The sequence below is a fragment of the Aspergillus novofumigatus genome (genome assembly GCF_002847465.1).
Source record: "Aspergillus novofumigatus IBT 16806 chromosome Unknown P174scaffold_7, whole genome shotgun sequence".
NCBI classification, from domain to species: Eukaryota; Fungi; Ascomycota; class Eurotiomycetes; order Eurotiales; family Aspergillaceae; genus Aspergillus; species Aspergillus novofumigatus.
Genome location: NW_020194280.1, coordinates 1,690,183 through 1,711,382, shown reverse-complemented (window position 1 = coordinate 1,711,382; position 21,200 = coordinate 1,690,183). Strand labels below are relative to the sequence as shown.

At 52.7% G+C, this 21,200-nt stretch overlaps 11 protein-coding genes across 11 annotated transcripts; 4 read left to right on the top strand and 7 right to left on the bottom strand.

Moving 5' to 3' along the window:
- Nucleotides 1–146: 146 nt before the first annotated feature.
- On the bottom strand, nucleotides 147–983 carry P174DRAFT_515056 (putative 2-haloalkanoic acid dehalogenase; the record flags this gene model as incomplete). The annotated part of the gene is given in 3 exon segments (XM_024832124.1): nucleotides 147–244; nucleotides 264–441; nucleotides 462–983. The coding sequence occupies 3 exon segments, from the start codon at nucleotides 861–863 to the stop codon at nucleotides 147–149; spliced, it is 678 nt and encodes a 225-aa protein (XP_024679692.1). The 5' UTR covers nucleotides 864–983.
- A 251-nt stretch (nucleotides 984–1,234) lies between these two features.
- Nucleotides 1,235–3,157, bottom strand: P174DRAFT_444872 (aromatic amino acid and leucine permease). Its single transcript, XM_024828193.1, has one exon. It carries the CDS (start codon nucleotides 2,856–2,858, stop codon nucleotides 1,239–1,241), a length of 1,620 nt encoding a protein of 539 aa, XP_024679691.1. The 5' UTR covers nucleotides 2,859–3,157; the 3' UTR covers nucleotides 1,235–1,238.
- Nucleotides 3,158–3,422: 265 nt separating this feature from the next.
- P174DRAFT_515054 (NAD(P)/FAD-dependent oxidoreductase) lies at nucleotides 3,423–4,851 on the top strand (the record flags this gene model as incomplete). Its single annotated transcript, XM_024832123.1, has 2 exons — nucleotides 3,423–3,935; nucleotides 3,997–4,851. 2 exons carry the CDS (start codon nucleotides 3,423–3,425, stop codon nucleotides 4,849–4,851), a joined length of 1,368 nt encoding a protein of 455 aa, XP_024679690.1.
- A 265-nt stretch (nucleotides 4,852–5,116) lies between these two features.
- P174DRAFT_463239 (transcription factor domain-containing protein) lies at nucleotides 5,117–7,650 on the top strand (the record flags this gene model as incomplete). Its single annotated transcript, XM_024830237.1, has 8 exons — nucleotides 5,117–5,235; nucleotides 5,340–5,399; nucleotides 5,447–5,667; nucleotides 5,722–5,813; nucleotides 5,859–5,905; nucleotides 5,932–6,468; nucleotides 6,727–6,909; nucleotides 6,942–7,650. 8 exons carry the CDS (start codon nucleotides 5,117–5,119, stop codon nucleotides 7,648–7,650), a joined length of 1,968 nt encoding a protein of 655 aa, XP_024679689.1.
- A 42-nt stretch (nucleotides 7,651–7,692) lies between these two features.
- pfa4 (putative palmitoyltransferase with autoacylation activity Pfa4) lies at nucleotides 7,693–9,185 on the bottom strand (the record flags this gene model as incomplete). Its single annotated transcript, XM_024830236.1, has 6 exons — nucleotides 7,693–8,093; nucleotides 8,151–8,229; nucleotides 8,282–8,347; nucleotides 8,371–8,580; nucleotides 8,631–8,802; nucleotides 8,851–9,185. The coding sequence occupies 6 exons, from the start codon at nucleotides 9,183–9,185 to the stop codon at nucleotides 7,693–7,695; spliced, it is 1,263 nt and encodes a 420-aa protein (XP_024679688.1).
- Nucleotides 9,186–9,451: 266 nt separating this feature from the next.
- P174DRAFT_395042 (putative DNA mismatch repair protein) lies at nucleotides 9,452–12,345 on the top strand. The gene is made up of 3 exons (XM_024823659.1): nucleotides 9,452–9,935; nucleotides 9,982–10,370; nucleotides 10,417–12,345. The coding sequence occupies exons 1-3, from the start codon at nucleotides 9,529–9,531 to the stop codon at nucleotides 12,282–12,284; spliced, it is 2,664 nt and encodes an 887-aa protein (XP_024679687.1). The 5' UTR covers nucleotides 9,452–9,528; the 3' UTR covers nucleotides 12,285–12,345.
- A 265-nt stretch (nucleotides 12,346–12,610) lies between these two features.
- Nucleotides 12,611–13,884, top strand: P174DRAFT_444871 (DUF1295 domain protein). Its single transcript, XM_024828192.1, has 2 exons — nucleotides 12,611–13,323; nucleotides 13,383–13,884. The coding sequence occupies exons 1-2, from the start codon at nucleotides 12,629–12,631 to the stop codon at nucleotides 13,708–13,710; spliced, it is 1,023 nt and encodes a 340-aa protein (XP_024679686.1). The 5' UTR covers nucleotides 12,611–12,628; the 3' UTR covers nucleotides 13,711–13,884.
- A 358-nt stretch (nucleotides 13,885–14,242) lies between these two features.
- P174DRAFT_375656 (cytochrome and DOMON domain-containing protein) lies at nucleotides 14,243–15,519 on the bottom strand (the record flags this gene model as incomplete). The annotated part of the gene is made up of 2 exons (XM_024822634.1): nucleotides 14,243–15,435; nucleotides 15,486–15,519. 2 exons carry the CDS (start codon nucleotides 15,517–15,519, stop codon nucleotides 14,243–14,245), a joined length of 1,227 nt encoding a protein of 408 aa, XP_024679685.1.
- A 1,140-nt stretch (nucleotides 15,520–16,659) lies between these two features.
- On the bottom strand, nucleotides 16,660–18,251 carry P174DRAFT_395036 (Zn(II)2Cys6 transcription factor; the record flags this gene model as incomplete). The annotated part of the gene is made up of 3 exons (XM_024823658.1): nucleotides 16,660–17,354; nucleotides 17,549–17,827; nucleotides 17,918–18,251. 3 exons carry the CDS (start codon nucleotides 18,249–18,251, stop codon nucleotides 16,660–16,662), a joined length of 1,308 nt encoding a protein of 435 aa, XP_024679684.1.
- Nucleotides 18,252–18,513: 262 nt separating this feature from the next.
- Nucleotides 18,514–19,242, bottom strand: P174DRAFT_444868 (uncharacterized protein; the record flags this gene model as incomplete). The annotated part of the gene is made up of 1 exon (XM_024828191.1): nucleotides 18,514–19,242. A coding segment is annotated over one exon (729 nt), but the record flags the coding sequence as incomplete, so codon positions are not given.
- Nucleotides 19,243–19,542: 300 nt separating this feature from the next.
- P174DRAFT_515048 (D-isomer specific 2-hydroxyacid dehydrogenase family protein) lies at nucleotides 19,543–20,943 on the bottom strand. Its single transcript, XM_024832122.1, has 4 exons — nucleotides 20,665–20,943; nucleotides 20,546–20,612; nucleotides 20,197–20,480; nucleotides 19,543–20,148 (listed from the first exon to the last, which is right to left on the bottom strand). The coding sequence occupies exons 1-4, from the start codon at nucleotides 20,804–20,806 to the stop codon at nucleotides 19,565–19,567; spliced, it is 1,077 nt and encodes a 358-aa protein (XP_024679682.1). The 5' UTR covers nucleotides 20,807–20,943; the 3' UTR covers nucleotides 19,543–19,564.
- Between the last annotated feature and the right edge of the window lie 257 nt (nucleotides 20,944–21,200).

Here is a 21,200-nt window from a genome sequence, read left to right as displayed (position 1 = left end):
GTCTGATGTGAGCAGGATTCTGGCTGTTGCGGATTGATTGATCAATATGAGTGTATGACAGCTGTACATTAAATGATACCTAAACTTCTAATCCACAACAGTCAAATGAGAGAAACATCTACTATGAAGATACTAGGAAATGCAACCTAACCAGATATCTTAATAACCCCCTCCACCATCTCAACCAACCCATCTGCAACAACCTCCAAGCTCTCCCGATCAAACACCTCCCAACATCCCTCCCCTCAAGCACACCACAATACGCCCCCGAAACCCGGCCCTCACCGCAGCAGACACATCCCACAAATGCGCCGCCGCAAACCATTTCTCATCATCCGCCCCAATCTTCCCAATTGCAGCCCGATAAGCCCCCAGCGCCGGCTTCGCAACCCTCAACCCATCACAACTCAACACCCTCTCGACCGGCATCTCAACCCCGCCCTTGTAAAATACCCCCGCACACGCTCCACATCCCCCGTCGTCAGACACCACACCTCGAACCCGGCATTCCGCAACTTCTCAAACGCAGGTCCCAGCTCCGGACGAAGCTGCAACGACGCATAGCCGGCTATACAGGCATCTCGCTCCTCATCTGTGAAAACACTCCGGGGATCGGCGACACCAGCCATGAAAAGACTGCGGTAGAAGAGCGCGCGCATGACGTCTTTGTAGGGGCGGTAGGACTCGGAAATCGACAAGAAGGTGAATTCGAGTTCCGCGGCGGTCATCCATGTGTAGCCGAAGTGGTTTGGGGTGATATTGTAGGTGGAGAGTTTTGGGCCGATTGTGGCTGCGATGGAGGCGAAGTAGGCGTCGAAGGAGACGCAGGTGCCGACGACGTCGAAGATGATGTGTTTCCGCATTGTTCTTGTTAAATGGTGAAGTTGTTTGGTAGTTGATTTTCAATGCATTTGTTTCAATATATTTCGAGGGAAGTGATGAGTGAGGGGGTGGGTTGTTTATGTGGACTCGATTGATGTGGAGATGCGGAGTAAATAGTGACGATGGTGACGATGGTTCATGGACCGGATCACATCCGGCGGATGAGAGATATAACATGTATCTGGCAATCCGGCTTATCGTGGTCGATTTGGATATAGTTTACTGATCAGATGCGTTCCGGTCCACATCGGAGCATTATCGGAGATTACTTTGATATCTCTAGCCTTATCATGAGTTTGCGTCCTCGCAGTATCAGTTTGTTAATCATAAACACATGCATTTAAAGCGAAAATAGACTATGACCATAAAATATTCAACCGCCTCCACCAGGTCCTTCTCTTTGGCTCCGGCTCGGGCTCCTCCTGGTACAGCCGAATAAACGGCCGGATGGGCATATCCTCCAGCGGCACAATCGCCGTCCTCCCCCACAGCTTATACCCAAAATACAACCCCAGAATGATCGGGATGTTCAAATACGACGAGACAAACGTCTCCGTATCCCAGTGCCCCCGCATAAACGTGCTATACCCTCCAGTAAACAACAGCAGTGTAAACAATACGAGCGCAAACCACGTCAGGTACGGTTGCAGCGGCGCCGCCCACGGTAGCTCTCTGTGCCGGTCGATTCCCTGCTTCCGGCATCCGTACTGGAACCGTAGGTAGATGATGCAGATGCACATCCAGTTCACGAGAGTTGAAATGGAGACGATGTCCTGCAGCCAGGTAAAAGCGGTACTGGCCGAGCCCGACAGCGTCATGTAGCCGAGCCCCATAAAGACGCCGATTAGGGCGACAGCGACGTATGGCGCCCCGAACCGATTGACCCGGGTGAAAAATTTAGGTGCGTGTCCGTGCATGGCCAGCCCGAAGAGGATGCGAGAGCCTCCCAGCATGTTGGAATTCCCCGCGGACCAGGCAGACGTCAACACCGCCGCGTTGATAATAGAGGGGACGGCCTGGATGCCTGCGCGCCGGGCGGCAATGACAAACGGCGACTGGGATGCATTGCCGGTAGACCGAAGCAGGCTGGGGTCATTGGAAGGGACCACCAAGCCGACCATGAAGATGGACAGAATATAAAACAGAAACACACGGGCAAAGATCCGTCGCGCCGCTTTAGGGATCGCCTGCCGCGGGGACCGTGTTTCCGCCGCCGCGACGGTGATGTTCTCCATCCCCGAGTACGCGTACAGCGCGTTATTGAGCGTCGTCCAGAACCCCAGGAACTGGCCCCACGAGCCCGGGACGTCCAGGTACTGCACGAACGGGCCGGGATTCCGCCAGTATCTGAATCCGATGCTCTGCCCGTCCGGCCCACCTCCACAGGTGATCACCAGCGCCATGATGTTGATGCCGATGACGAGCATGATCTTGATCATGGAGAACCCAAACTCGAGCTCCCCGTACACGCGTACAAACAGCAGTGCGGTCGCCAGCATCAGCAACCCAAACACTGTGATCCAGATCGCATTGTTGACCGTCACCCAGAACTCGACGATGACGGCCGCCGCGGACAGCTCCGCGGGGATCGAGACCAGGTACGAATAGACCTGGTTCCAGCCGTTTGCAAAGGCGAGTGCCGGGTCGAAGAAGAGCATGGCGTAGCGGACCACGCCTCCGTTCAGCGGAACCAATGCTCCCATCTCGCCGACGGCAAACACAACGGTTGAGCCGGCCACGCCGACGATGGCGTACCCTAGTAGGGCTCCAAGAGGCCCTGAGCGGGCAATGGCACGCCCAGAGCCGAGGAAGAGTCCGGTGCCTATGGTCCCGGCCAATGCAATCATCTGGATGTGTCGCTGGTGGAGGCCCTGCTTGACCAGGCGGATCTCCCCGAGATGATCAGTGGCGGAGTCATCATTGTCGGGGAGTTGTTTTTCGGTGTCATGGAGGGTGTCCTTTCCTGGATCTGACATTATTGTTGTTATTGCTCTTTCAGGTGGCATGTTTCAATTTGAAAGTAGGTTGGGGACCTTGGGATCAATGTGATCCTGTGGCCCGGCCAGTTGGCGATATTTAACCAATGTCTTATCTCTCTGCTCAAGCTCATCCGGTGATGGTTTAGCTTTGAGATTAGAGTGAGGTAGATAGCTTGCCATGTTCTTCCAATGAAGACCACGCATTTGCAATTCCTATCTCAAGGTTTTGCTTTCCCCTCTTTCCGTGTAGCCACTGCAACCTAAAGCCCTTGCTTCTGGGGATAGTGACACCAAGACCAACCGGAACTGGACCGGATGATGCATGGTCACATGATGATAAACCGGACTTGACCGGAGAATTGCAGCTCGCATAATGAAAGATAAGAAAGGATCAGGGATTATCAGTGGAGAAAAGAGAGGAGAAGTGGGGTAGGTAAAACAGTGGAGCGGAGCAGATAGTCAACTCCTGGTCAGACCACATCAGGCGCCAGAATAAGTATATATGGGACCTCTACAGTGGTCAAATTGACCATAGTGATAAAGAACATAGAAACAAAAGCAATGTCTACCTTTCCCCCAAACCCACTGGCCTCCTTCTGGCAGAACAGTCCCCACGAACAACACAACCATCGCTCCACCGAAGATCTCCCGACGCACAGTAATGTCGTGATCATCGGCGCCGGGTATGCGGGCGTGAGCACAGCCTGGCATTTACTGCACAACCACAACAACATCAACTCCATTACGATCCTAGAGGCAAGAGGTGTCTGTTCTGGCGCCACCGGTCGCAATGGAGGCCATCTGCGCCCGGATCTGTACGGACATATCCCCACGTACATTGACCGCGCTGGACCCGAAGCAGCGGCGGAGATTGCCGAGTTTGAGATTGCGCATGTCCGAGCGATCAAGAAACTTGTCGAGAGCGAGCAGATCGACTGCGATTTTACACTTACACGGACGATCGATGTGTGGTGTAATGAGCAAGCGGCAGAGGGGGCAAGGAAGGTGTACGAGCAGATGAAGGGGCACGGGTTTGCGTATATGGACGATGTTGACTTCCACACAGGAAAGAATGTAGAGGGGTAACGTCTGAATCTCCAATCATGCCAAACACTATCATTACTAACGCGACCAGATCTGCGGCGTCAAAGGCGCCCTGGCCTGTGCCTCCTATACCGCAGCCACCATCTGGCCCTACAAGTTCATCATGCACCTCCTCGCCAGACTCCTAGCTTCAGGAAAGGTCAATCTGCAAACCCACACCCCGGCGACAGCAGTTACTCCATCTGCAGACGGTAAATTCACAATCGACACCCCCCGCGGCACCCTCGACGCCGACAAGGTCATCCACACCTCCAACGCCTACGTCTCCTCCCTTCTCCCGCAGTACAAATACAATATCATCCCCTGCAAAGGCATCTGCTGCCGCATCGCCGTGCCCGACGGAAAGCCCGCCCCGCTACTCACAAACTCCTACATCGAACGCACCAAGGACAACGTCCTGTCTTATCTCATCCCCCGCGCAGACGGGAGCATCATCGTCGGCGGCGCGTCGGCGCTCTTCAAACCCCATCGCGAACAGTGGTACAACAACACCGACGATAGCGTGCTCATCGACGCGGCCAAGGACTTTTATGACGGGTACATGCAGCGGACGTTCCGCGGGTGGGAGGAGTCCGGGGCGAGGGTCGATCAGATCTGGACGGGGGTCATGGGTTATTCGTATGATTCGAACCCGCATGTTGGGGCGGTCCCGGACTGCGAGGGGCAGTTTATCCTGGCGGGGCTGAATGGGCATGGGATGCCGGTTGTTTGGCTGGCGGCGGAGGGATTGGCGAGGATGGTGGGCAAGGGAGTCGGGTTTGAGGAAACGGGGATGCCGAGGTTGTTCAAGACGACGAAGGAGAGGATTGAGAGGGCGCAGGGGGGAAAGAAGAGGAGGGAGATATTCTTGGGACGGGGTCGTTCTTTGCTACCAAGCAGTAGATAGGTAGTTAGCCAGTTGCCAGTTGGTGCATCATACATATATTCCTATATTAGATTAGCGTTAGTGTTTATCAGTGGATCCTTACCCCATGTTTATCCCACATCCGTTATCTTTCCCAAACTTAAGCTTCTCCACCCAGAGATAAGCCCCTTCAAGCTCCAGCAGTGCAGCAACCCTACTGTAACAGTCTTCATTGCATTTCTTATTCACACAACACACAACACATAACACATAAACTACTCTCTTCACTGCACTTTAATGTACTAAAATGAGCGCATGCCAGTCACCCTTACCTCCCAGCTCCAGACCGCAGTCAAGCACCGAAGCACCCGCACCCCGACTCAAACACCGCAAAGTAACCGACGAGAGAAAGCGTACAGCCAGAGCGTAGGGCCTACCTCCAGAATCAACCACCGAGAAGCAAGCTGACTATACAGTTGCGATCAATGCCGCCGATGGAAAGAAAAATGCGAGGGAGGAATCCCGTGCAGGAAATGTTCGCATCTTGGCCGTCCTTGTCGCGTGCGGGGTATGCCCGTGCAGGATATCAGGTACGGTCGTCAATCTTTAAGAAAATTGTGCAGGCTGACATTGCTAGCGCTCGGGATGCGTTTCTGGAACTGCAGGAGCGGGCCATGTACATGGAGCGGATCCTAAAACATGCGTTCAAGGGGATTTCGCTAGATACCAAGAGTCTCAGGCAGATGGCATTGTCGATTGATGAGACGGACAAGGAGACGCAGCCGCAGACTGACGAGGCCGAGTTGGCTATGGAAGAGGAGGAGTGCACGATTGACCCCGTGGAGGATACCGTTACTCGTGCGTTTTTTTTCTCTACTCTACAGTGTAGATGGCGGCGCTGACTCTAGGCAGACTTCTCCGGAGAATTCTCCTACTGGAACTTTTCCATGCGCGTCAAGCGCCAGATCGAGGATAGAATGGCCGCTTCCGCTTCCCTGAGCCAGGTATGTCTCTGCCATAGTCCTCCCATACATGCTAACCCGGTTCAGACTCCTCCCAACCAAATCTCAAACTACCCCCGAGCAAAACAGCTCCGGTCCAGCTCGCGCACTCTCGCAGCAGCCATCTCCTGCATCCCCCTCGCCACATCGCCGAGTTCCTCATCAGCATCTTCTTCAAACACGCCGTAACCCACTACTTCTACGTCGACAGGCCATGGCTCCTGAGCCGACTAACCGCCCTCTACACCACCCCGGACACCCTCACCAGCAAAGACGCCCCAGTCCTCAGCATCATTCTGACTGTCTTCGCCATCGGCACGCAATACGCCTACCTCGAAGCAAAGTCAGCCCCGGCCTCGTCCAGCCAAAACCAAAACTTCTCCGAGGACGAGCTGGGGATGATGTTCTACCAGGAGGCGATCCGCCTGCTGCCCGAGATCATCGAAGTGTCCTCGCTGGAGAGCGTACAGGCCTGTCTGCTATTCGCGGCGTATGCGTTGCCGATTGATGCGGCGGGATTAGGGTACGTGTATATCAATCTGACAATTCGGCTGGCGATGCAGAACGGAATGCATCGGCGGTGCGTGGGGGAGGCGTTTAGTGCGGCGATGATGGAGACGAGGAATAGGGTGTGGTGGACGGCCTATGCGATGGAGAGGTATCCTTGTCTCTTTTCTTGCTTTTATTTGCTATAATGCTGACGGAGTAGGAAAATATCTATTTTCCATGGACGACCTCTGGGAATGCTCCGATCGGACGTCGACACGCACTTGCCGGTTGATTTGGGTGAGCAGGATTCAACAACAGCGCCATATATGCTTGCTTCTATTCATCTCACGCATCACCTGGAGAATTTCTATAAAGAAATGTGCGTCTACTCCGCCAGTAAAGGGACAGAAACAACTGACAACTGCAGATCCCTCCTCCGCACCACCGCAAAACCGGACCTCCCCCTCCTCCTCTCACGACTCGCCGACAGGAAAAACGACCTTGAAAAATGGTGGTCCACACTCCCACTCAACATCCAAAAAAACGACGCCCAGATCCCAGTCGATCGATCAACAGCTCACCTCAAACTCGAGCACTGCCTCCTGCGCATGTTCATCGGCCGCCCATTCCTGCTTTCGCGAGGCTCGCCATCAAACCCAACCTCCCCGGCTACTCCCCCTCAGGCGCCGCTCAGAAGCCCACGCCCCGCCAGGGACTGGTGACCTGCTGCATTACAGCCGCCGCCGACGCAATCTCCATCTGCAGCACCCTCCGCGACAGTGATAGTGGCCCTGGGCTGGCGCGCGCCTCGTATATAGAATACAGCTCGTGCCGGGCAGCGTTGCTCGTGCTAATCGCGTACTCGATCCAGGATCGCTCTGATCATTTTCGCAAGGCGTTACGAGTTGGGTTAGATATGATTCGGGAGATGGCGGCGAGCGGGGAGTCGGCGAGATCGGAGGTGGAGTTGATTGAGGCGTTGGAGAGGGCGCTTGTGAGGCTAAGGTCATTTGATGAGGTGGGAAAAGTAGCCTCCGACTATGAGGAGTTTAAACAGTGGGAGTCTATGTGGAAGCGGCAGAATGATGGGGATTGCAATGCCGTCGAAACGGTTGCGGGACCGATTCAAGAGCAAGGTTGGCCAACAGGCGAGATGGATCCTTCAGGTATGGCAGAGAGCAATGCGAATCTGGGCCCTTTGAGGTTGTTCGATGGCGCGGCTGAATGGGCTCTGTTTGGTGGAGGAAGTGCGTTGCCAAGGGAGCTGCAGCATCCGGAAACGCAGATGTTAGGGGATTTTCTGTCTCTCCATGATCCGAGATTCGACCCTGATTTGAGCCAATCATTGTGAATTAAGTCACCTTATCATACAGCGCATCACTGGCCACCCGGGCTATTGTTGTCGACGTCTTTGTATCAAAATGCCCAGAGGAATGTCTTCCTCGTCGTAGAACTCGGCTTCCTCGTCAACGCCGAAATCACGGAGGCGATCTCCTTCAGAGTTCTTCCAGCCTTCCTCACCGTCCTCTACTTCACCATCATCGGAAGAGTCACTTTCGCTTTCAGAGTTTCGTCCTTTCGCCACATTTTCATTAAACCGGTCATGGAAGCGTTTCCGACGCTGTATGTTATGTCCTTGTGAATGGCTGGCATCGTTGGAACGCTGCATACTTCGCGCTTGTACAGCCCTGTGGTACGAAGCATCGGCAGCCGCAATGGCGGCGCTCATATCCTCCCGCCTTGCAGGAAGTGGAATGCGATCAGGGTCTGGTGGCGGCCATGAGAGGTTGGGATCTGCCAGCGATCACTGGTCAGTTCTATACCACCTGTACAGTCTCACAGTGCACTCACCCTCAAAGCCATTGACTTCAAATTCTAGACCAGTCGACCGGTCAGGAGTAGCTGCAAATGGCCAGAACCAACTCAATACCTGGACATTGTCAGTGTTGCGCCTCTGTCAAGAATCTCGCGGCTGGACCAACGTTCGCACTTCCGCCCATTCCGGCCTTGATATTCGACCATATGCCAATATCATATGGAAATTCCTGCTTTTTGATCCGAACCTGTACACCCCCGGTCCGGACAGATACCCTCCAAAATGCCGAGCTCGTCTTAGCAGAGTCTCATGCCGTTCAATCTCCCACGATTCGATAGTCGTGGTATTAAGAGCTAGGGACCAGATGCTTCGAAGCAAAAGAATGAATAGTGCAAGCCACGTCAAACTGTTCACCACCAACAAAATGAAAAGATGGATCAGTTGTCCCAAGCTAGGGCCGAGGTACTAAGATGGAATTAGCTTGCACAAAAAGACAACGGACAATCTGCTCATACACTAGGAAGATGGCGCGATGCCCAGACTAAAGAAGTCCTCTCGAAGAGAAGAGTCTCAAGATAGCCCATGCCTACTACGGCGTAGAACAGAAACCTCATAAAATGAGGATATGTAAAGTGCGACACGCAATTCGATGTCCACGGACAGTGGTGGTCCATCTTCGGAATGCACCTGCACAAATGGTTAGTCAGGAACGACTCTCGAGCCACAAAAACTCACCTCTGACATGTCTTGCAATGGTGCGCTCGCGGTGGCTTAAACGCCTCGCATCGACGACACCAGCGCTGCCTACCCCCTGCGCAATCCTTTTCCAATTGCGCAAGGTTGGAGGGCATCCAATCCTTGGGTATCCGGCCAGGATCTACAGTACATGCGCGGTAATAGCATACCCAGATGCACAGAGCGAAGATGTTCAGGCGCCAGAACTCTTGCGATCTTAGGGGTGCCTCCTCGAAATAGTAGAAAAATAACTGGGACGTGTACGCTAGAAAACCGATCAACGCGCACACGAACGGAATCGCCAACTGCGAGATGTTGAACGAGCGACAGAGCATTTCGATAGGGACATATTCATCTATACAATTCTATGCGTTTCGGGAGACTTCTTTGACGCCAAAGATAATCGACCATGGCATCAGGATAATTCTTCAGAAGTGTTGTTGATGCTGACCACGTGTGCAGGTGGTCTTGACTAAGCGGCAAAGCACGTGACTTGGATTCTACAAGAAGCGTGCGTGGAAATATCGACAACCATTCTCATCGCTGCCACCTTCAAGCATACTTTGCTGAAGCATATTCATCGAGCTCATCAGTATTTAAGTGGCTCTCATCAATAAAACATGGAAAGGCTCAGTATATTTAGAGAATGATCCGAGTATCGCGTCATCACTGCTGAGGATGCCGATCGCGGCCCTTCCCCAGACCACTGTTCGAGCAATTGGCTCAACTTCTGTCATTTCAGACCCCTGCTCCATTGTCAAGGAGTTGCTGGAGAATTCTCTTGACGCACACGCCACTGCAATATTTATTGAAATCTCCCAGAACACAGTCGATGTGATCCAGGTAAAGGACAATGGACATGGCATTCCGTCCGAAGATCATCCTTTCGTCTGTAGGCGCGCCTTCACTAGCAAGATTGAGACTGTCGATGATCTGAGGAAGCTCGGCGGGAAATCGCTAGGCTTCAGAGGTGAAGCGTTAGCTAGTGCTGCTGAAGTTTGCGGAGGAGTGACGGTCACGACTAGAGTTAAAGCGGACCCAGTTGGCTTCTGCATGAAATATGGGAGAAACGGCGAGCTCATCAGGTACGTCGCTTGGAAGAATGCTTCGCAGCCTACTGACATATTGAAGTACTCAACATGCCTCGCATCCAGTCGGTACAACGGTCCGAGTGACGGATCTCTTCAAGAACATACCAGTCCGGAGGCAAACGGTATTGAAAAGCAGCGCAAAGACAATAGCCAAGATCAAGAAAATTATACAGTCGTATGCTATTGCTCAACCCTCTATAAGGCTCTCATTGAAGGTTCTTAAAGCTGCTAGCGAAAAGGCGAACTGGGTCTACGCCCCTGGAAAAAATGCCTCGCTTGTGGACGCAGCACTCAAAGTTGCGGGCACTGAGGTCGCTTCTGCTTGTGTAACCAAGCAGTGGCCGTATGGAAACGAGTCCGATGAGGAATCTGGGTGTGGTAATGGCTCTTCTTTTGAGCTGATGGCCCTACTCGCGAATCCTGAATCAGGTACTCACTCCACCCACTGACCTGAGAGCTTCGCTGATGAGCGCAGATTTCTCAAAAGTGAACAACGCGGGACAGTTTTTCAGTGTAGACGGCAGACCTCTTTCCGCATCTCGGGGCATCGGACAGGAGATCTCGAAGCTGTACAAGTCTTATCTACGAGCAGCTGCTACGCGTAGCGGCGGTTTCTCGAACATATCAGATCCATTCCTTTGCTTGCAGATCCGCTGTCCAGAAGCCTGTTACGACGTGAATGTTGAGCCTGCCAAGGACGATGTTTTATTTGAGAATCAGCAAGATGTTCTTTCCCTTGCAGAAGCTCTCTTCCAGGACCTTTACGGTGAAACCCCTGATGGGGTTGAGAAACGCAAAAGCCCCTCCAAAGGGAAAGAAAGGATGACAAATAATGACGCCTTCGAACTACTTTTAGCTCGTAAAGACACCACTGAATGTTCTGTCGAAACCGTGAATGAGGGTAACAATCCACCAAGCTTCGTCACGGCTAGCTCGCTTTTTCACATGAGGAGCAGCCCGAAGAATGGCCGACACGAACAGCGATTATTCTCCGATGGAAGTCCAGGTGCCTCCGGACATACGAGAACCAGAGATTCAGAGGGTCTTAATCCATGGTCAGTGACTCGACTGTATGCTCCTTCTGGAGCTCCATCCCACAAAACTCCGTCGAGGGGTCCAACAGGATCCGCACGGCTGCCTCCTGCGGCGCAGGAACAGCATTCCATGTCTACGACCCATGCATCTCCGCTGGGCTCAGCAAGTTCCGCCTCGCCGCGTGCATCTACACCTAATTCGAATCGACTGTCACACTCCCCAGCCGAGTCTCGCTCTTCTGCTTCAGTCTCCGAGCTGACGCAAACTTCGCCAATCACACCAGTACACGGTTCATCCGTACGATCAAGAGCTTCAAGGCAGCGCGACAAAGAGCGTTACGGTAATGGTGCTCTCGATACATGGTTTGTGAAGACCGCACAAGCATCAGCCCGTCGAGAGCCGGTTGAGCAGCGTCCGGAAAACGAACATGATGAGCCTCCGTTGTCGCAGCTAGCGCAGGACCGGTTTGCACAACGTGAACGTCCGCCGGTCACTTCAGACACAACGGCCCCTCGGGGTTTCCCTGTAGCTTCAGGAAGTCCAGGACCGTCTGAAGAGGAGACGAGCTCGCTCGAATCGTCACTAATCAGCCGGAGTCGCGCTTCAGAGCCTGCGTCGAGGCGGCTGGACCGATGGTCTGCACATTTGCACAGACTGGCGAATGCTGACGAAAACCCCGACCTAGAAAGGGCACTTGACTTTGAGAAACGCAAGAGAGAAGCTATCACAAGGCTCCGGGAACAGAGAAAGAATGCGTCCGCCGCGAATTCACCTCATGTGAGCAGATATCTTGCTGCCAAAGCCGCTTTGCAGCCCGACATCAACAGCAGCAATGCCGAGTCAGAGCGATCGTTGTCAGAAACTGACAACCCGAGCCCTCGTCTGGACCCACATGATCCGAGGTCTTATCTCATGCGCAATAAAAGCTCGCATGATCAAAGGAGGCTTGCTTCAGATCCGGCCAAGATCCGACGAGTTCAGACAAAAAAGTTACCATTTGAGAAGATAGCCGAGGGGTGCGAGCTGCATGATTTATGCCTGGTGCAGCCTGCAGCCATCCCTCTGGTCTCCAAGACCCTTCGCACTTTATATGAACAGGATCTATATATACGAGAGGAAGATACTTTTGCAGGGTTTACTGCCGCGGATCTGCAGTTCCTAAGCTTATGGGAGAGCCAATTGTCCTCGTTAATCAAGCAACAATTTCGAACTACAGAAGGTTCAGATATGCCTAGCATTCAGATAAACTTCTCCGATCTACAGCATCTGGGTGATTTTGACATGGGTGGCGCCTCTGCATCTGCATGAATCTTCTCTTAACTAACGCTTGATAGCAACATCGGTATACTTATGACATGTACAGATATAGATACACCTCAATTAATATAAATCAACTCCACAAGCCCTGTTTCTAGATACAAGCAATGCATTTCTATTTAAAGAGTATAATTTTTTTTCATAACATAAGTTATGTATAACGATGATATCATCAAGGTAGGCAATAACTTGTTTGGCAGATTGCACGCAGCGAACGTTACATAATCCTGACATCAACACTGAATCGACCCATAAAACCACCAGCTCACCACCATCAACGACAAGATGGAATCTACTCAATCGACATAGCGATTGAATCCTCACCGATATTCAAAATGGAGCCCGGCGCACAGCCGTTGGTCGATGTCGACCGATGGCCATACGAACGCTCCCACCTCGGACTCAACGCCACCGAGGTCGGCATCTTCAAATCAACCATCCTTCCCTCATTCACGCTCCACTCCAGCTTCTCCGTAGCAGCCTACGCCCTCTCCAGAGCGACCGACCGCGGCGAAATCAAAGACTACTTCTGGCCCCTCAGCCAAGTCGCCAACGCCTGGTGGAGCGCCGTCGGCGAACCAATGTACCACAACAACCTCACCTTCTCCAGCACCATGAACGCCATCCCCTGGACCGAAAAGGTCCTGCTATCCTGCGTCACAGCCTGGGGCAGCCGACTCTTCTACCGCATCGTGTCGCGTTCGCTCGCCCGCGGCAGAGACGACCCGCGCTACGAGGAGCTCAAGGCCAAGGACCCCGGATTCTGGAACACGGCGCTCCTCAAATCGTATCTCCCTGAAGCGGCGTTCCTGACGCTCATCTCTCTTCCCTTCACCCTTCCCTTCCGGCTGAGTTGGTCGAGCGTGTCGTTTGACGCAGGGACGTCCGGCCTGCTTCGCGCCCTGGGCGTCGGGCTGTTCAGCGCGGGGTTCGCGATGGAGGCGCTGGCCGATACGCAGATGGAGCTGCACCGCAAGGAGCGCGATGATCTCTGCCGCCATGGGGTGTGGAGCATCGTCCGTCATCCGAAGTACGTATACTACTCACCCTGTTGTATAAAAGGACAAAAAGCTAATGACCATGCTACAGCTACCTGGGCGACACCCTCGTGCACCTTTCATTCGTTGTCCTCAACGCGGCAAACACATTCAACCCGCTTGTCCTGCTGGGTCCGGTCGCAAACTACGTTTTCCTGCGGTTTGTTGGCGGCGATGCGCAGAATGAGGCGAGCCAGGAGGAAAGGTATAGGATGCAGGATCCCCACAAGTATGCGCAGCTGCAGGCGTGGCGGCGCGAGAAGAACAGCTTCTGGCCTGCGTTGTCGGAGCTGGCGAATCCGTGGACGTGGGCTGTTGTTGCTAGTGGGGTTGTGGGTGTTGTTGTTGAGGAGATGGTGCGTTCTTCGTTGGGTCAGTAGATTTTGATGTGTACAGTTATATCAAGGAGTTAATATGGTTCATAATTTTCTATGTTCCCACTGTGGATGTGCTGAGTATTTAATCGGCTTGAGATTTTCATGAACCTATTGTATAACCACCTGATGGTCAAGACAGGCCTCATCCTCGGGCATGTAGTATATATGACAACGATGAGTATTACAGATTTCTAGCTCCTTGTCGTGACTGACAGCTGAACTTGCAGAACGGTGTTGGAAATCCGCGCGTTGAATGGAGGCGCATGATTGTGCAGGTAGAAACGTTCAATAGCAGTTTGGGTAGACTCAGTGGATCCATTGGCATCATGTATTTTTGACTACATGTATATGCATGAGCGCCTTGAATAATCCGCAGACCCGCTGATATTACATCAAGCCCAGAGCCATTCAGCATTAACTTCATCTTGATTGTGTAAGTCAAACAGTAGACCTCCATATACTACTTGCTTAACGCTCAATCAAACACAAAACATCGAGACAAACATACATACATAAATCCATATCTCATACCTCATCAACCACTGACACCATTCCTCTCCTGCACAGCAATTCCCTCACCGGACCCGTTCGGCGACGCCACCTTCTGCGGCGCAACGCCCTTCTTCGACCTGAACGGAAGCACAATCACGAAAATAATATACGCCAGGCCGACCACGCCAGCAACAACCGAGTAGGCGATGACCGCGCCCTTCGGCGCAGGCTTGCCCGCATTCTTGGTAAGCAGGAACCCTAACCCGCCGTTGATGATGCCAAGGGCGATCAGGGTCCGGCCTAGCCAGCGGTGCACGTATGCGAAGAGGCTCTTCCCGCCTGTGCGACGGAAATGCATATGTTGGAGTAAGCCCATGAGGGGCTGGAAGAGCACCAGCATGCCGACAACGACCAGGCCGATGATCGGGTGGTACTTGTCCATTTGGTCTGTGTCCACGCCAAGGTACACTCCCAGTCCGAGTCCCGCGAGGACCATAGCCAGGGTGAAGAGTTGCAGTGGTGCGTGGATGCGCGAAACGGTCTTGGAGTAGGGGATAATGTGGATTGGTATAGCGAAGGACGGGAAGAACACGACAAAGGCGACACTCATGAGGACGGCGTGGGCTATTAATATCGAGTTCGACTTGGAGGCTGTGGTCCCCCCTGATACTGTCTGTGGGGTTGAGGCCGCGTTCTGCGTAGCGAACGGATTTACTGCATCCACGTTGGCCACGCGGGCCTGTGACATGCTGATAGTGTGTACGCCGTGGGAATCATGCCGCATGATAGCGTAGCTGGGATCGCTGGAGTCAATCGCGGGATCCTGCTTCTCTGCCCAGATCCAGCTACTTGAGCTGCTGGACGGATCCAGAGAGCCACCGGTCCATTGAAGGCAGTTATTGCAGCGCACATTGGCGGTCATGTACCCGTTGCTGATACCAGTACCGTCTAGGAGCTCGATCTGCGCATCGGGGTTGTAGCCTGGCGGGAAGTGACCCCTGCCGGACCGGGGAGAGAGGGTGATATTGTTGGCAGAGGCGGCGTACATGATGAACATGTTAGAGCCCGCCATCTGCGAGCCTTGGCCAAGAGCCACCCATTGATACGAGGTGGGTGCGCGGATCTGGAAGTAGATTGGCCCGGAGTTGGAGGAAGCTGTGCTTTCAGGTACTACCACGCTATAGACGATATCGCTTGCGGGAGAGAAAGAGTAGATTTGGGCGGCGGCAAGGGGCGCTAGTTATCGCGTCAGCACTTATCCGGAGGCACAGGTAGGAGATACGTACCAAGTGCCAGATGCGGGAATCTGCTCCAATGCATTGTGAAGGTCGATCCCTAATTATTACTGCGGTGGCAAGCAGAATGCTTGAGCAAGAGGGACTATATAAGTCCTCGGGTTTCACCCCAAGAGTTACCTCTAGGTATATCGCCTATGATGATTTCAAATAGGAAATATAAGTCGCCAGGCCCAATCCCACGGTGATCAAGACCCTGATTCAGTAATTGATCACCGTTAGCATAGCCACGTTGATGAGTGCCACGATCCTTCGTCATATGGAGGCTTCGCCAAGATGTTGGGTATTGAGCACTAACCTTGCTCTCATTTGAAGCAAACAGGGTCAGACCGATCAGTTCCTCTTGTTATCGCGCGTTCATCTCGATTATCTGGCCGGCCGCCATCACGGCTGCACCGTGTTGATAAACTGATAGATCATAGTACGGAGTAGCAAGGTCACCCCAGTCCCCGCAGCAGGACGGGCAATCATAGTGGAGATCAAGCTCTCCTCCGAAGTCGAAATCAAACGCTGCCAAAAAAACCCGGAAAACACCCGAAAACAGATCCAGGACTAGAAGACCAGAGTCTTGCAAAGCCGCCAAGGACTGGATACGAATCCTTACGAATCCTCCGAGCATTCTCCGCGTAAGGGAAGGATCAGTGTCTGGAAGCGACGTTGGCATGCCAAAGTTGCTTCCCCGGCCAAGACCCTGGTTTTTTAGTCTCGACCAGATGATGGTCGAATAGAGCCGGGTTGATTGGTCTGGCTTGATAACGGTCTCCGTGACAAACATTATTGTCTCAGCTTCGCCACATCAGGAGAATGATGTTAATGCTGTAGCCTGGAGGATCAAGGGGTAGCTTAAGAGTGATAGATAACAAGGGAACCTTATTCAACCTGCACAGCCTCAGCCACCTTAATCCTCATCCTAACCTCCCACAGACTCCGCAAGCCTTCCGCGAAAGAAACACAAGATTGTTAGTGTGGATAGAAGAGAAATTAGAGATCGACTTACTTGGCCAATCATCAACCTTATTCCCCAAGTCTGCAGAAAACTAAAATCCTACTCTGTCATCTCACCTAAGGGAATGGACATGCGACGAGACCAAAATGAGCACCGTCCATATGATAATCTGTTCCTCTGAGGCCGATCAATCTAATTATATCCGGACAGACTCACAGTCTACACAACAAAACAGTAGGGTCGCTCAAAACAGGCATCCCAGGTTCTGCTCTTACTCTCCCAGAAGTTTCTGGAAACAACTGCCGCCAGAAGAGGTAAGGGAGTCCCGATATCTGTTCCCAGAGCGGAGAGCTGTCGATTAACAAACTGTTGCATGCCCAAATCTCCCCCAGCGCACACTGCGGCCACAACGAGCGGCCAGAGCATGCACTTTCCGATCCCAGGTGCCCCGCAGGCCTGCTTCAGATACTCGAAGAGCTCTTTTGTGTGTGTTACTGTCATTGATCTAAGCTGTGCCGTTCGCGGGAGGACGCAGAGACTCTGCAGAGACAGTATGCAGTACAGTATCACTGCGGAGCGGTAAACATGGCCAAGGATTATTCCCATTTCGGGGGCGGCGCAAGACATGGCCCACTGCTCTGGCGAAAAGGCCGTGATCCGGCCTAGCAACGCCAGAGCTTTTCCTTCGGACTCGGTGGACGGTTGCGAGAAGGCCTGCAGCCGGAGATGATTGATCCGGATGATATTTGCTAAAAGTGCCGGTGGACAGAGAAGAACAGGGAAGAAGCCGCCCGCGTACATCTGAGAGATTACGTCGATCGACCGTATATCCGAGCCCAGAGAGATGTGGTCGGAAGGTGGACTGGTCGTGTTACTGATGACTCCGATACTAGACCTGGTCAGCGCATGTTCCACTATCCACGGAGAGACCTACATCATGAAATACAGCAACAGAGCTTTGAGCTGCGGAGCCGATTGAACAAGCTTCTCCACTCCTCCCCGAAGGGTGATCATCTCCAGAGCTGCAGTGAAGTGATGACGCCAGTTGGGAGAAGTACATTGCCTGGACTGAAATGCTCGTCAGCGTCAGTTCAATGCAAGCAGATACTGGTGCCCACATCACTGAACAGCAGCATCATCACCCCGACGAACGTTTTGTCTGTACGACACTTGTCTGGGCGGCCGATCTCATCCTTTAGGTACCGAATAGCCTGGCCTCGATGCTGGTAATGCTTGGCTTCGATCCCTCGCAAATCGTTACGGCTGTTCCGGGGGAGTAGTCGATAAAATCGGTGGCTCAGCGCTAGAGAGACAAGCGTGCAGTGGATCGGGGGTGGGATGGCTTGAAGACTTTCCATAGGAAAGGCAGTAATGAACGGATTTTCGGCTAGCTGGAGCAGGCAAGTATACTCCGGTAGAACGCAGGTATTGTCTATTTATTAGAACATTGCTGGTTCAAATCGACAAGCGAACTCACAATAATATGCAGCCTCCACGATCGCTCCAGGCTCAGTGATCAGTCGGTCGCGAGGGACGCTCAAACTCCAAGACTCGTCTTGGCTGTCACTTGTACCTTCAGACACATGCTGCTTGGCAGTACTCGGTTGAACTATCTTCTTCCGCGGTCGAGATGTCACCTCACCCGTTGTGACCCACTTGAGCGGCTTCTTGTCGTCGTAGCCAGGACACTCGACCCCAGCAGTGTAGCATTTGCGGCACCCCGGTAGTGAGAAGTCGCATACTAGTCGGCGGCGATGGCATTCCCAGCATTGCCGGCGTCTGTTTTGGGACGAAGCAATTGGTTTTTCCATCTCGGCTAGTCAAGTAACTTCGACAAATTGATGAAAAAGGAGAAGAATGCACAAGACCTGCGTAAATGGCGTCTCTTGTAATTTATTGTCTTGAAGCAGACAAGGCTATGATGACGCTGACGCCAAGGCACAATCAGCTGTCGGGCTGAATTGCTTGGCCATGCTTTTTTCCAATTTGGGAAAATCCCTAGATATCATCAGCAGACAACTCACTGATTACTTTACTATCATGATTGCATGGTCGTAAATACATACTTGAACATCAAACCAATTCATCCTCGTCGGATACCATCTCCTCCCTCATATTCTCCAAAAACCGATGCATGACCGTCCTCAACTCCCCATAGGCTGCCAGAAACTCCCGACTCTGTATTCCGTAACTCTGCTCCTTGACCTCCCACTTAACAACTTCCACTCCCCTTACGTTCTGCCTGACTGGATCCAAATTCCACCGCAGCAATTCCAGCAGCTCCGCCGGCGTCTTACTCAAGCTCAACAGCAGCGGCACATCAACCTCAATCTCCACCAAGAGCGTCCTGAGCCTCCGCCCAACTGGGTCCCCGATTCCCTTCGCCAGTGTCACAAGTCGATCCTGGAAACCCAGGAGGTGTTCGAGTGGTGCGGTGGCCTCGGGCCGAAGGAGATGTAAGGGAGTGCGCTGCAGCGCGATGCAGAGGTGCATGGTTGTGACGTAGCGGATCGTAGACGGAAGCGGGACATAGGGGGCTAAAATTTTGCCGCAGAAGAGAATGTATTTCGCATCGACGATGACTTCGTAAGACGCTGCGCTGTACCATTCGCGGATGGCTTCGTTGTGGATTGCATGGTTGGTGCGGAGGAGGGCGGGGCAGCACGGTTTCCCGTCTCGTCTGAGGGGGGCTTTTTGTTGCGGATCAGGGAGAAGTTGCGAACTGGGATGTTGGGGATCAAGTAGTGGTAGATTTGGAGGCGGACTTCGGGAGGGAGGGAGAGAAAGGGGAAGGGAGACATTGACTGTCACATACAGGATTGGATAGAACGAGTGTTTTGGGATCTGGAATTCGAAAGACCGATGGAGTGAATAATGAGCCGATCCTGGATTCCTTAGGTTCCAGGCTTTCCAGCCAAATGATAAGCGCCGGCGATAAGCTTGTCACCGTGGGCATGCGGGGCTGCCTTTGATTGGTCTGGGCGGGGATGTCCGCCTGTCCAACTCGGTGTGTACTTGTATCCCAAGTAGGAAGTATCTAAATAAGGCCGGGGCCGGGATCAATTCTAGTTATTGTAATGCGCGCTTATCCAATAAAAGGTTCTTCCAGTCAAAAATATCCCAATTAATATCCCCTAGTCCGTTTGTACTCATTGACCAGCGGTTCTCCCCTCTCCAGTCGCCACATATTCTCTTTGGCAATATCCAATGACCGGGGGAAATATTCCTTGCCCAGGGAACTAATATGAGGACTGATCCGAACATTTGGCACATCCCATAGTGGATGATCCGCTGGGAGCGGTTCTGGATCGGTGACATCCAGCGCTGCCCCACTCAACTCACCCGAGCGGAGAGACGCGATCAATGCCTCTTGGTCGATGACCTTGCCGCGTGCAATGTTGGTCAGATATGGCTTAGGGTGTCCGGCGGGTATGTGTGAGGATAAGACGGCAAATTCTTCGGCTCCGAGGAGATGATGTGTTTGCGCTGTTAATGGCACACAGACTACCAGATGGTCCAATCCGAGCCTCAGGAATGAATGGATAGATGCCTTGTCTGTGCCGTGATGCCATGATACTGGTAATGAGCCGTCCTTGTCGCCGGTGCCGGGGATAATGTGTCCAGTATCGCGACGGGATTCGGGAGTCAGGCGAGGAGAAGCCGTATACGCGTGGACAGTCATTCCTAGAGCCACGGCGACACGGGCGACTGGATCACAGTCAGCAGACGTTTTTATTGAAGTGGTCAATAACATACTCTGTCGTCCAATACTCCCGTATCCCAGAATGCCCACCTTCTTCCCAACCTGGTCATGCAGCCCATGCATGTATTCGTCGATACCTCCCCAGACATGCTGCTTTTGATTCTCGTACGTCCGAACAAAATCTTTCGATGCTGCGAGCCAGTTCAATACAGTCCATTCGGCAATAGGAGGTCCATGAATTCCCGAGCTGGTGCTGATGGGTATCTTGCTGTCTCTGAGAATAGGATGGGTCAAGAGATGGTCGACTCCAGCCGAGAGGGTATGAATCAGCTTGATACTGGCATGGTCAGTTCCCATCGGTAAGGACCAATCCCGGGTAGGAATGCTGTCTTGTATACTTACTTGGCAGAGTCCTCAATATTCGGCAGATTGGCGAAAGTGACAATAATGGTAGCCTTCCGCGCATACTCTAAGCGAAGAGTCAGCGTATCCATTGTCAATTGAATGAGTGCATGACGAACCACTTGGAATCGGAGCCATTCTCTCCAGGTGAATGACGGTAATCTCGGCGGTGGGAAATTTGGCACGGATATCTTCGATTACCGCTGCGGGTAGGTCATAAGCTATGAGCAACTGCTCCTTGGCTAAACCCGCATCACCCATTTCTCTCGCTGTCAGGACTCAAGGCCCGAGGACGCTGAAAGATATTGGAAAAGGTGGCAGTCGACTCCCTAGAATGACCAGGTATGAAAGGGGACTCTGGACGCAGTAATATCGACCCAGCCCCGTCTGGTCCAGAATCTCCAGATGAGCAATTGTTGCCAATTTTTGCAAAATATCGCGAAGGAGGGGACCGAGTTCCCATCGGCCACTGGGGGAGATTTCCTTATCGGGCCTTCTCCAGAAATCCCCACACTTGCATTACTAATGCTGGTTGTTTGGACATCGACAACCGAGGTTATCCTCATACGAGTCACGTCATTGTGATCAGAAGAATCAGAGAGCTTCTCGTGTACATGAGTATACGGACATAGGTACCTCTTGTCATATCAGATAG

Bases quoted from the DNA above. Each gene is read 5' to 3' on its own strand.
- P174DRAFT_444872 (XM_024828193.1), bottom strand. From the start codon at position 2,858: ATGTCAGATCCAGGAAAGGACACCCTCCATGACACCGAAAAACAACTC.
- P174DRAFT_395042 (XM_024823659.1), top strand. From the start codon at position 9,529: ATGCCGATCGCGGCCCTTCCCCAGACCACTGTTCGAGCAATTGGCTCA. The intron at 9,936-9,981 runs GTACGTCGCTTG...GACATATTGAAG, and splicing joins AGAAACGGCGAGCTCATCAG to TACTCAACATGCCTCGCATC. The intron at 10,371-10,416 runs GTACTCACTCCA...TGATGAGCGCAG, and splicing joins ACTCGCGAATCCTGAATCAG to ATTTCTCAAAAGTGAACAAC.
- P174DRAFT_444871 (XM_024828192.1), top strand. From the start codon at position 12,629: ATGGAGCCCGGCGCACAGCCGTTGGTCGATGTCGACCGATGGCCATAC. The intron at 13,324-13,382 runs GTACGTATACTA...ACCATGCTACAG, and splicing joins AGCATCGTCCGTCATCCGAA to CTACCTGGGCGACACCCTCG.
- P174DRAFT_515048 (XM_024832122.1), bottom strand. From the start codon at position 20,806: ATGGGTGATGCGGGTTTAGCCAAGGAGCAGTTGCTCATAGCTTATGAC. The intron at 20,613-20,664 runs GTTCGTCATGCA...CTCTTCGCTTAG, and splicing joins AATGGCTCCGATTCCAAGTG to AGTATGCGCGGAAGGCTACC. The intron at 20,149-20,196 runs GTATGTTATTGA...ACTGTGATCCAG, and splicing joins CGGGAGTATTGGACGACAGA to TCGCCCGTGTCGCCGTGGCT.